The 13,849-nt window shown below is 39.2% G+C and overlaps 1 protein-coding gene across 1 annotated transcript; it reads left to right on the forward strand.

The window, feature by feature from the left end:
• The first annotated feature begins 3,103 nt into the window (after nt 1-3,103).
• On the forward strand, nt 3,104-13,198 carry LOC110493836 (syndecan-4). The gene is made up of 5 exons (XM_021568344.2): nt 3,104-3,389; nt 12,091-12,271; nt 12,344-12,387; nt 12,509-12,692; nt 12,886-13,198. The coding sequence occupies exons 1-5, from the start codon at nt 3,336-3,338 to the stop codon at nt 13,035-13,037; spliced, it is 615 nt and encodes a 204-aa protein (XP_021424019.1). The 5' UTR covers nt 3,104-3,335; the 3' UTR covers nt 13,038-13,198.
• Nucleotides 13,199-13,849: the final 651 nt, after the last annotated feature.

Raw genomic sequence — 13,849 nt, forward strand, 5'->3', positions numbered from 1 at the left:
AGGAAACAAACAAAAATACATCTAAAAAATTTTGAGCATGACAAATTCGTGATGGTACCTGCCCATTGAAACATATTGCAAATGCACAGTGACTTTGAAAAAGTAAGGAAACATAAACAAAAAAACATCAACAAATTTTTTGGGTAACCAGTTGCATATTTTAGATCACAAGATGACAAAGGTATAGTTTGAGCAAAGTAAAGCTTGAATTTTGAGCATGACAAATTCGTGATGGTACCTGCCCATTAAAACATATTGCAAATGCACAGTGACTTTGAAAAAGTAAGGAAACAAACAAAAATACATCTAAAAAATTTTGAGCATGACAAATTCGTGATGGTACCTGCCCATTGAAACATATTGCAAATGCACAGTGACTTTGAAAAAGTAAGGAAACATAAACAAAAAAACATCAACTAATTTTTGGGGTAACCAGTTGCATATTTTAGATCACAAGATGACAAAGGTATAGTTTGAGCAAAGTAAAGCTTGAATTTTGAGCATGACAAATTCGTGATGGTACCTGCCCATTAAAACATATTGCAAATGCACAGTGACTTTGAAAAAGTAAGGAAACAAACAAAAATACATCTAAAAAATTTTGAGCATGACAAATTCGTGATGGTACCTGCCCATTGAAACATATTGCAAATGCACAGTGACTTTGAAAAAGTAAGGAAACATAAACAAAAAAACATCAACAAATTTTTTGGGTAACCAGTTGCATATTTTAGATCACAAGATGACAAAGATATAGTTTGAGCAAAGTAAAGCTTGAATTTTGAGCATGACAAATTTGTGATGGTACCTGCCCATTAAAACATATTGCAAATGCACAGTGACTTTGAAAAAGTAAGGAAACAAACAAAAATACATCTAAAAAATTTTGAGCATGACAAATTCGTGATGGTACCTGCCCATTGAAACATATTGCAAATGCACAGTGACTTTGAAAAAGTAAGGAAACATAAACAAAAAAACATCAACAAATTTTTTGGGTAACCAGTTGCATATTTTAGATCACAAGATGACAAAGGTATAGTTTCAGCAAAGTAAAGCTTGAATTTTGAGCATGACAAATTTGTGATGGTACCTGCCCATTAAAACATATTGCAAATGCACAGTGACTTTGAAAAAGTAAGGAAACAAAAAAAAATACATCTAAAAAATTTTGAGCATGACAAATTCGTGATGGTACCTGCCCATTGAAACATATTGCAAATGCACAGTGACTTTGAAAAAGTAAGGAAACATAAACAAAAAAACATCAACAAATTTTTTGGGTAACCAGTTGCATATTTTAGATCACAAGATGACAAAGGTATAGTTTGAGCAAAGTAAAGCTTGAATTTTGAGCATGACAAATTCGTGATGGTACCTGCCCATTAAAACATATTGCAAATGCACAGTGACTTTGAAAAAGTAAGGAAACAAACAAAAATACATCTAAAAAAATTTGAGCATGACAAATTCGTGATGGTACCTGCCCATTAAAACATATTGCAAATGCACAGTGACTTTGAAAAAGTAAGGAAACATAAACAAAAAAACATCCAAAACATTTTTGGGTAACCAGTTGCATATTTTAGATCACAAACTTGAATTTTGAGCATGACAAATTCGTGATGGTACCTGCCCATTAAAACATATTGCAAATGCACAGTGACTTTGAAAAAGTAAGGAAACATAAACAAAAAAACATCAACAATTTTTTTGGGTAACCAGTTGCATATTTTAGATCACAAGATGACAAAGGTATAGTTTGAGCAAAGTAAAGTTTGAATTTTGAGCATGACAAATTCGTGATGGTACCTGCCCATTAAAACATATTGCAAATGCACAGTGACTTTGAAAAAGTAAGGAAACATAAACAAAAAAAATCAAACAATTTTTGTTGCACATTTTAGATCATCAGTTGCACGGAGGAAGTAAAAGTAAAGTACAAGTACAAAAGTAAAGTAAAGTACAAGTAAAAAAAAATAAAAAATATGATAATAAAGTATGACTAAAGTATGTTGATAAAGTTCTTATACATGTGTAATTGACACAAAATTTGAAATAATTTTGAAAAACGGTCCAGAAAGCACTTTTTTAAGGATGTGTGAAGTTTTTTACCAAATTTTGACATTTTTGACTTTTGACTTTTGACTTCCTATGAAATCATATTGCAAATGGACAAAACATATGCCTTATGCACATGTACTTAAAAAAATATATATATATGATGACAAAAGTATACTCATACAGTTCTTACACATGTGTAATTGACAAAAAAATCGAAAGAATTTCGAAAAAAGGTCCAGAAAGCACTTTTTTAAAGGGTTTTTAAGTTGTTTTTTTTAAATTCTATGAAAAGCCCCGGTGGAACGCACAAAATGGAATTTTGAAGTGTTACAATTGGCAATTGCCATATGGCATTTGCAATATACTTTGCATGAATCAACGCCAAATTGGGTGGTATTGGCCATCGTGTATATGGTTTGTCCAATGCCAATATTCCGCCATTAATTTTTGTCCAAATCAGGGGGGTATTCCCTTACAGAGCTTCGACTTTCCGAATTGAAGATTTACCGAGGTTATGATAAGGCCTCGTGTTTTCCGAGTTCCCAGTTGGCCTGAAACCACATAAAGAGTTTACCAGGAGATTACGTCAGAAAAGCAATTCCATTAACTGACTTTCCATGAGTGGCGCACATATTACAGTACATGTTATTTTTGTTTTATTTTTGTCATTATGGAGAAAATGCGTGAGGGGAAGACTGTAAACCATGCATTTCAATTTCACTTTTCAGTCATGAAACCGTTTTCAATTGAGTGTCGAATGAAATCGACTTCTCAAATGAATAATAATACTATTAAATATTGAATTTTCTTTATTCCCGCTAGTGGATTTTTTTTTAAGTGTCCCCACTCAAGATGAATTATTGCAAGCACATTAATGATATCCTAGCTATATGATTCTACATTTTAACCATTCAAGAATGTGTAAATCGAATAAGCAAAGATTTTCTATTAAAAAATATGTTGAGTCTTGGTGGAGGGGGGTCTGAACGAGTTTACAGTGAATTATGACGACGGGAGAGGACCTTGCGTAGGTTTTAGTGGTTGGTTACAGAGGGGGTGGAGTGTAACGTGCGGTAAAGGTAGATTGATCGGACACGTTGTTTGTATTTGGTCAGTGACTGGAGTGAAATAAGTGGCCAGCAATACAAGTTGAGCACTATCAAGGCGATCAAGTTGGCAACGTGGATTTTGTGGAAATAGGACCTTCAAAAGAACTCACTATTGTATGCCAGTTAACAATACACTTTGTTGAAGAAACGGTCAATAGAAACATGCACAAAGTGTGCCTCGTTTTGTTTTTATTTGCTTCCGTCTACTCTGAGTCGGTAAGTAATATTCACTGGTTAATAATGTAACTTTTACCGTAGACATTAATTAGCTTGCGCAATACTCACTAACTGAAATATTTTTGTGTTCCTTTCAATTTACTGAGCAGCTAGCTACCGTTACCACTTTTTTGGGGGGGGCAGTTAGCTTTACTACTTCTGTTGGTTTAAACCAGGACGTTGCTGTGATTGCTAATCTGTTAACTAGCTAGCCTACTGTTAGCCACTGGAACATTAGTTAGCTGGCAGCACTTCATCTTGACCAGTGTTTAAGACATGGCTAATGTAATGGCTATTGGGGTACAGATTTACTAAACCTGAATGTTTACAAAGTACTTTTTGTCTAACGTTAACAAACTACACATTTAGCAGTGTTTGTTTAGCTAGCCAGTTAGCTACCTATTGTATTTGTCAACACGACGTTAGCTTGGCCAGTGGAATCAAATTTTAAAAATGCAAAATACTTTTCTAAAATTAGTTTAGGCATACGGTTTGAGGCCCCTGGCCTCCCACCCGATAAGAGAAAGCAATGGCGTTTTAATTGTGGTAACTAGCAATAACTTGTTCTAGCTAGATTAAATTGTTTGGGAGGTGGAGTGTTTTTCATGCAAGTGAAATTAGATTTTTGAAATAGTTAGCCTAAATACTTTGACCGGTTAAAATATTCTATCTCGGGACACTGACATTTAACTGCTCTTGTTTAACATGGCACAACATTTTCTATTGTTTAGCCTAGTTCTCAATTCAGTATGCCTAATGCAGTTTCGTGCAGTTGGTTTGGAAATGGATATAAATCAAACCTGCACATGCCAGGATTTAGGAATACCTCAATGTGCTATTTTATGTAATCTGTTGACAAAACACCTGAATGGCATGACTGCATACTGTTATGCCATCTTATTTGGAAATAATTGCCATGTGCAGATGTCCATGCAGTGGGAAGTGGGCTAAAATGGAATGGTAATAGGCTATCTAAATGCCACCCAGAGAGAGACCCGCTTGGCAATATGCTAATGCAGTGCTCTGCACCCTGAGGATAGGTGCTCATTGCAGATGGTCCCCAGATCCTTGTCTTCTGAATACAGAGATTGCTACTGACCTTGGTCTGGTGTGACTCACTCTCCACCTCATTGTCCATACCTAACTACTGTTCAAAAGTTTGGCTCCACTTAGAGATTTCCTTGTTTGAAAGAAACACTTTTTTTTAGCATTAAAATAACACATTGATCAGGAAGTGTAGACATTTGAAGGTGGGAATTAATGGGAATATATGCAAATTAATACTTTAAATGTAGATGTTTTTTGCATTGATATTTATCATAGGCGGGACAAACATACATTTTACTTTATCATAAGTAGACATAATTGCAAATTATTAAATCCTTCCAAATAGATAAAATAACATTTTAGTTATGATTTGAACTTTAATTGAGTTGACTCTTCACATGGGATGATTTCACTGAACAAAAGGGAATATTCAATGATCCATCGCATCTCCCAAAAAACGTTTTCAACATACATCTGTAAAATGATAGAGGAAGACAACCAAAACTTGAACTTTCTAGACCCGGGCTTCCATGTCTTCTCCCTGGAACTCCTCAATGTCCACCTCTTGAACATCAGACTGAAGCCTCGTCTTCACTGTGACTTTCCAACTTTGTTGAGGATGGCTCGCTGTCAGTGTAACGGATGTGAAACGGCTAGCTTAGTTAGCGGTGCGCGCTAAATAGCGTTTCAATCGGTGACGTCACTTGCTCTGAGACCTTGAAGTAGTAGTTCCCCTTGCTCTGCAAGGGCCGTGGCTTTTGTGGAGCGATGGGTAACGATGCTTCGTGAGTGTCAGTTGTTGATATGTGCAGAGGGTCCCTGGTTCGCGCCTGGGTATGGGCGAGGGGACGTTCTAAAGTTATACTGTTACATCAGGCTCAAAAAGCTTCAAATTTGCCCAGATGGCAACCAATTTTTCAACCCTTGTATTGGTCATCCTGTTGTGTTCTTTGGTTTGTGTTCCCAAACAAGGACCAGTTGCGCTCTGAGACGGCTGATGTTGGTGGGATTTGGAGGATGATGGAGGCAACCGGGGGAAAGAGCCTCCGATTCAAAGTCCCTTCCACCAGGTGGCTGATGAGATGTTGGCACAACTGCCATGCTCTTGTCATGTCCAGCCCACACATTCTCAGCCAATCGTGGGAAGGTTGCCGTCTTCTGTGGCTTAACCAACAAGGCTCGTAATTGAACAATTTGTCATATTAACAGATGGCATACAAGTTGAGGCACATGAAAGCGCAGATGTTCCCCAAGGCATTTCTGCCAAAAAAACAAACACATTTTGTAAAAAAAAAACACAGTTGAAATGGCTTTCCTGTGAAGTCGTGACTTGTGACAAATGCGTAGTTTCCTGAAACGTGTCGCACATGCAGATTTCTCAATTTTGTTCATATTGCTTCCATCCCAGTTAGTCAGCATTTCTCATTTGCCAAGATAATCCATCCACCTGACAAGTGTGTCATATCAAGAAGCTGATTAACCTCTCTGGGATCGTTGGAGTCGCTAGCGTCCCACCTCGCCAACAGCCAGTGAAATTGCAGGGTGCCAAAACAGGAATCTCATAATGAGAATTCCTCAACCATACAAGTATTTTACACCATTTTTAAAGATGCACTTCTCGTTAATCCAACCACAGTGTCCGATTTCAAAAAGGCTTTTCGGCGAAAGCAGAACATATCATTGTTAGGTCAGCAACTAGTCACATAAAGCATTCAGCCATTTTCCAAGAGAGGTGTCACAAAAAGCAGACGTATAGATAAAATCATTCAACTTTAACGATCATCAGATGACACTCCCAGGACTCAATGTTACACAATACATGTATGTTTTGTTCGATCAAGTTCATATTTATAGCCAAAAACCTCAGTTTACATTGGCGCCATGTTCAGAAATGCCTCCCAACATCCAGAGAAATTGCAGAGAGCCACATCAAATATCATAAATACTCATAAACGTTGATGAAAGATATGTTTTGCATAGAATTAAAGAAACTGTTTCTTAATGCAAACGCTGTGTCAGATTTCAAAAAAGCTTTATGGCAAAAGCACAATATTCAATATTCTGAGAACAGCTTTCAGCCACAAAAGTAAGCCATAGTTACCTGCAAAATTATGGAGTCAACAGAAGTCATAAATAACATTATGACTCTTCACTTTACTTTGCTGATCTTTGTCGGAATGCACTCCCAGGACTCCTACTTCCACAAGAAATGTTAATTTTGTTCGATTATGTCCAAATACCTTTCTTGTTTGCGCGTTTAGTTCACTATTCCATAGGCACAATGCGTGAGCGCAAAATCCAAAGTCAAGAGTTCCATTACAGTTTGTAGAAACATGTCAAACAATGTTTACAATCCTTAGGGTCTTTTTATAATCAATCTTCAATAATATTTAAACCGGACAATAGCGTATTCATTAGAGGAAAAAGAAGGAATGGCGTGACCGTGCAGTAAACAACTGATTGGCCTTAGCCTAGTCCACTTGTTGAAACAGCTCTTATTCGACACCCTTCCACAATAGATGCCTCAAACAACTTTCTAAGGACCGTTGACATCTGCTGGAAGCCTTGAAGTGCAATCTGGCCCCATAGACACAGTATATTGGATAGCCAATCACTTAAATGAAACTATAAACCTCAGATTTCCCACTTCCTGGTTGGATTTGTCTCAGGTTTTCGTCTGCCATATCAGTTCTGTTATACACAGACATTATTTGAACAGTTTTAGAAACGTTTGTGTTTTTCTATCCAATACTACCAATTCTATGCATATCCTAGCTTCTGGGCCTGAGTAACAGGCAGTTTACTTTGGGCACCTCATTCATCCAAACTTCTGAATACTGCCCCCTAGCCCGAAGAAGTTAACTCTACCTACATGTACCTTGACTAACCGGTGCCCCTGCACATTGACTCTGTATCTGTACCGCCTGTATATAGCCTCACTATTGTTATTTTACTGCTTCTCATTAATTAACTATTTTTCTTAACTGCATTGTTGGTTAAGGGCTTCTAAGTAAGCGTTTCACTAAGGCCTGTATTTGGCGCACGTTTCATTCAATTTGATTTGGGTACAGGTGGAGCCATGAAGATCTCTACATGAGTCTCATGCTAGGGTGGGGTATACAAAATCTGTGAACTTTGATCTCCTTTTCAATGTTTTGCCATTCAGGTCCCTAAGTCACTTTCTCATCAGTTCCACCATGGGCAAACGTATGAATGGTTTAGTTCAAATCATCGGGTGCAGCCAAAGTGATTGAAATCAAACTGAATGACCCTATGCTGGTCTATGGTACCTAGATTAAGTCAATACTAGATTCGGGGATTGTTTTAAATTGAATGGATTAACCTCAGTAAGTGTGGTCAATGTTTAACTTGGTAACAGAAGGCAGTATTTTCACATCCGGATGAAATGCATGCCCAAATTCAACTGCTTGCTACTCATCCCCAGAAGATAAGATATGCATATTATTAGTAGATTTTGATAGAAAACACTCTGAAGTTTCAAACTGTTTGAATCATGTCTGTGAGTATAACATAACTTATTTAGCAGGCGAAACCCTGAGGACAAACCATTAAGATTTTGGTCACTCTTTTCAATGGGTTTTCATTGGGAATCCAGATTTCTAAGGGACCTTCTTGCAGTTCCTACCGCTTCCACTGGATGTCAACAGTCTTTAGAAATTGGTTGAGGTTTTTCATTTTTTGTAATGAAGTATCCCTGTTCAGAACGAGGGTCACTTGTAGTGTACTGTTAGAGGCTACGGTTTGTTTTCCTCCTGTATTGAACACAGATCATCCGTCTTCAATTTTATAGATTATTTACGTTAAATACCTAAAGTTGTATTACAAAAGTAGTTTGAAATGTTTTGGCAAAGTACAGGTAACTTTAGAGATTTTGTAGTCACAAGTTGGAACCAGTGTTTTTCTGGATCAAACGCGCCAAATAAACTGACATTTTTGGATATATATCAACTGAGTTAATCGAACAAAAGGACCATTTGTGATGTTTATGGGACATATTGGAGTGCCAACAAAAGAAGCTTGTCAAAGGTGAGGCATTAATTATATTTTTATTTCTGCGTTTTGTGTCATGCCTGCAGGGTTGAAATATGCTACTCTCTCTTTGTTTACTGTTGTGCTATCATCAGATAATGGCATCTTTTGCTTTTGCCGAAAAGCCTTTTTGAAATCTGACCTGTTGGCTGGATTCACAAGTGTAGCTTTAATTTGCTATCTTGCATGTGATTTAATGAAAGTTAGATTTTTATAGTAATTTATTTGAATTTGGAGCTCTGCATTTTCCCTGGCTATTGGCCAGGTGGGACGCTAGCGTATCCCAGAGAGGTTAAGCCTTAACCCCACAATGTAAGATAAATATTGTACCATGCAACAGTGGTTCAGTAGCCATTACATTAGAAGGGATATCTTACGTTGGGTTGTAAAATTCCTTATCTTTAGACTCGAGTTTAATAGGTTACTTCCTTTTGGCCTAATCAATGTCTCTGGAGAAGTGCGCTCAGAACAGACATAACAAGGGTCTTGCGCACAATCTGTCAAGGAATTGTAATGCCTTGAATCATCCATTCATTGCATCAACATTGGTCACTTCCCCCAAATGTGACCATTCAGCCCCTTACGATACACTGCATTTACCAAGGAAGTGAGCTAAATCTTCAGCAATGCTAAGAGCAGCACACCATTTATATTAGTTTGAAGCCTGGCTTTAACTGCACTGACACTACTCCCATTTTTTTTATTTTTTTATGCTTGTTTCAGCCCCCCCCCCCCCCACACACACACAAACACACACACACACACAAATAGATGTGTTGTTTCTGAGTGCCTCTATGACCGTTGTAGAGTACGGTTCACACAGTTGGTTTGGAAAAGGTGCTCTGTCACATGCACAAGGTGTGTCCCTCGGCAGAGATTCTCGTGAGATCAGCCAGCCGCAATACGCATCTGAAATCAGTTTTGGTTCAAGTGGCAGCAGCAGGGGGACAAGGGAGGTTAAGATGTAATTTGCTGTGACCCAAAAGGACACCACATTGTTTTTTTTCCTCCCCTCTTTGAGGACATCAGAATTGTAAGGGTCCCTGAATATGGCATTTACATTGTCTTCTTGATGAGGACAGTTAAATTGCTGGACACATGCCGCAATCTAGGTTAATATGCTGCTTGGTTAAGGATTAGGCTACTGCATTGACCACTGTGCAGCTAACATTCCTAATATGCCCTTCTGAGTAATTGGCTTATGGTTTTAAATGAGTCCATCAAATGGCTGAGAAGATGGGAGATTCAAATACTTCCCAATTTGTAAAATTGGTTCTAGAAAAGTAGCCCCACACACATTATAGATACTTGTTTCAATGGAACAGATGCTCTGCATTTTGTTAGCAGATGGAGGGATTTTGTTCCCCTGGCCAGTCAGCCCTTGGTAAAGCCATGCTTAGCGACCATGTTAATGTATATGCTCTTCAGGCACCCAGCAGCATTGTTGGGTTTGAAAGACTGAGGACTGCCTTTGGTCTAGTGAGGAGGGGGAGGCATGTTGGGGCTTCAGTAACTCTTTGCTAGTAGGAAATATAAAATGGAGGCAGTTTACTTCAGATGAGGGTTGCACATTTTGGGGAATATTGAGGTGGAAATTTTCAATGGGAATTAATATTAATACCATTTTAAATGTAGATATTTTTTGCATTGATATATTTACCACATCATATACGACAAACACAACTTTTTACTTTATCATAAGTAGACATAATTGCAAATGATTCAAACCTTCCAACCTTGTTGAGGATGGCTCGTTGTCAGGCTCAAAAAGTTTGGAGGATGATGGAGGCAACAGGGGGAAAGAGCCTCAGATTCAAAGTCCCTTCCACCAGGTGGCTGATGAGATGTTGGCACAACTGCCATATTGCATCTCCATCCCAAAGCCCTTGCTTGGAAGTGTACTTCGCCAGACTGCCAAGAACCTTGCCCTCATCCAGGCCAAGGTGGCGAGACACGGGAGTGATGACACCATAGGCCTTGTTGATCTCTGCACCAGACAGAATGCTCTTGCCAGCATACTTGGGGTCCAACATGTATGCTGTGGCGTGTATGACCTTCAAGCATACACGCTGCAAGTTAGATTAAGCAACTCATTTTGTAAGATATAAATGTTTTTAAAATGAAATGTATGGAAACAGGTGAAGTAATGCTCAGGAGGCTAAAGAAATTTGGCTTGTCACCCAAAACCCTGAAACTTTTACAGATGCACTATCGATAGCATCCTGGCTCACAGCCTGGTATGGCAACTGCACCGTCCACAACCGCAGGGCTCTCCTGAGGGTGGCACTAACTAGTGAAGAATATGAACAAATGTGCACATGTGGCTGGCTACATGCTGTAAACACAGTTCAAAGTGAATGGCACAGATTTGCATATAGGTCTAGTGAGTCTTTGCTTGGTTATGGTGCACCGGTTTGTCTAGAGTACGTGCCTGTCCATGCAGTAGAATCCTACTCCAACGCGCTCTGGCTACAATAAAGTCTATAGTTCTGCTTACTAAAAGTCTTGCATAGTTTTTGTTTCAGGATGTTGTATTGAAAGTGGCTAATTGTGTTGCTTCAATCACAATTCCAACAGTAAAATTAAAGTTTATAGTTTTAACTAATGGGTAAATCTGTAGAAAGTTGACGTTCAATCTCGTGCTTCTCTGTGTGTGCTAATAATTATTTTGCACGGCAGTCCTGGGGGAGGTGCGCGCCCATGTGCAGCTTGGAGGCAACGTTGGATGTGGCATTGGATGAAACACACCTTTCAATGTAGTTTTTAGAGCCACGCTAAAATGTGCTGTTTTGTCACAACACATTGCCACAGATGTCCCACGTTTTGAGGGAGTTTGCAATTGGCATGCTGACTGCAGGAATGTCCACAAGGTTGCTAGAGAATTGAATGTTAATTTCTTTAACAGAAGTTACCTCCCAATGATGTTTTAGAGTATTTGGCAGTGTGTCCAACTGCAGACTGTGTAACCACTCCACCACAGGACCGCCACACCCATCTTCTTTAACTGTGGGTTTATCAGAGATCAGTCACCCAGACAATTTCTGCAAATTGTTCTTCAACTGTACTGGGCAGATGGCAAACCACATGGCGTCATGTGGGCGACTGGTTTGCTGATGTCAATGTTGTGAACAGAGTTCCCATGGTGGGGTTCTGGTATGGACGGGCATACGCTACGGACAATGAACACAATTGTTTTTTATCGATGGCAATTTGAATGCACAAAGATACCGTGACAAGATCCTGAGGCCCATGTTTCAGCATAACAATGTCACAAGGTTCTGTACACAATTCCTGGAAGCTGAAAATGTCCCAGTTCTTCCATGGCCTGCATACTCAGACCTGTCACCCATTGAGCATTTTCGGGTTGCTCTAGATCGACAAATACAAGTGTTCCAGTTCCCGCCAATATCTTGCAACTTCCCACTTCCATTTTGAAGAAGTGGGGCAACATTTCACAGGCTACTAGATGTCGGCTTCGACTTGATGTAGTTCTCCACTGTTAAAGTGGTTTTGGGGAGAAAGCCATATGCCAGCTAGGATTTGTTTCTACTTGCTGATCTTGGATTAGCATTCTGCCTCTTAAGTGCTGTGTTTGTGCCAGCAGGTATGGGAGACTGAGACATGGATGCCCATGAAGACGACCCAAGCTATTTCTCATGACGAGCTCATCTCGTCTGGAGACTCCGCCAATGGCTCAGACTTTGGCTTCCCCGATGAGGAGCATGACACAATTGACAACGAGGACAATGAGGATTATGACAACTTCTCTGGCTCTGGCGACGGAGGTTGGATTTAGCAAAAAATTACTTTGCTTTTGCTAGCTGATAGAATATAATTGTGAATTCTTTTCTCTACAGTACCAACTATTACAATCAAAAATGACAATACCATGAAATCAAAGGTAAAGTTTCTCATAATTGACTATCATGTTCCAAATGGGAGCCCACAAATTGCTAATGTTTTGTTTCCTCTTTTTAGTTTAATGACTTATAGGCATAATTCTCACTGCTTTTTGTCCATAGCCTTCTATGAACAACAAGATTCCAGACCTGAGGCTCAAACCCACAGTGAACGAGATTCAATTGGTCCAGAAGAACAATGAAGTGTCAGTATGGGTTTCTCCCAAGCCTGAGGAGCACCCATCGAACGTACTGATGGCCCATGCAGGGGAGGAGAGCATCTTCAACAAGACTGAGATCCTAGCAGGTGAGGCAATGGCACTTTTTTATTTTTTTATTTGTGCTAGTTCATTTGTAGAAGTTAAATCTGAGTTTATGTAACTTTGAAAAAAGGTATGGAAGTTAAATTTCGCTTCGTCAGAAATGTGGCTTGATTTGCAGCATGTCAAATTAAAGCAATGCAAGAACGTTAATTGTAATTCCACTGTGTTTTGTTTCAGCTCTTATTGCTGGTGGAGCAGTGGGGCTGTTCTTTGCTGTCCTCCTCATCCTCCTGCTTGTCTACCACATGAAGAAGAAGGATGAAGGCAGCTACGACCTGGGAAAGAATCCCATCTACAAGAAGGCTCCCACCACAGAGGTCTACGCATAAAGCCCACCTTCGCCGGGGCCGCTTGCCTCTTGAAAGCAAACCTCTCCTCTTGTCTGTACAGCCGGGAAGTCCCAGAGGGAGAAACGATCACAATCAAAAAACTGCTTCTCTTCTACCATGAGTTCTACAATGGTTCATTTAAATAAATAAAAAATCGGAAACAACACTTTATTAACTGTCCGTTAATAGGAAGAGGACCATTTCAGCTGCCAAACAATGCAGTGCAAGATATTTTGATGTTTTTTCTTGCCCATGTAAAAACAAAAGTGTACATTCTGCAGCGTCACTGCAGCAAAATCTTGACATTTCCCTCCCACCTTCTCTTTAATGACACTAACAAGGTGAATGAGAACTTCACACTCAGTGAGGTGACATGGTACAAATATTGGTACAGCTATTTATTTTCCTCCCCCTCTAACCTTGGACCCATTCTTGTGTTAATACTGCTATTACAGAAGTCTGTCACTATTGCATTTTATATTTGCAGTGCATTCGTAAAGTATTCAGACCGCATTTTCCACATTTTGTTATACAGCCTTATTCTAAAATGTATTGAATTGGGGGGAGGGTTCTCCTCAATCTACTACACCTAATACCCACACCATAATGACAAACCAAAAATAATACTGAAATACCACATTTGCATAAGTAATCAGCACCTTTACTCAGTACTTTGTTGAAGTACCTTTTGGCCGCGACTATAGCCTTGAATCTTCTTGGGTATGACGCTGCAAGCTTGGTAAACTTGTATTTGAAGTTTCTCACATTCTTCTCTGCAGATCCTCTCGAGCTCTCAGATTGACTGCACAGCT

Source organism: Oncorhynchus mykiss, chromosome 17 (assembly GCF_013265735.2).
Source record: "Oncorhynchus mykiss isolate Arlee chromosome 17, USDA_OmykA_1.1, whole genome shotgun sequence".
NCBI classification, from domain to species: domain Eukaryota; kingdom Metazoa; phylum Chordata; class Actinopteri; order Salmoniformes; family Salmonidae; genus Oncorhynchus; species Oncorhynchus mykiss.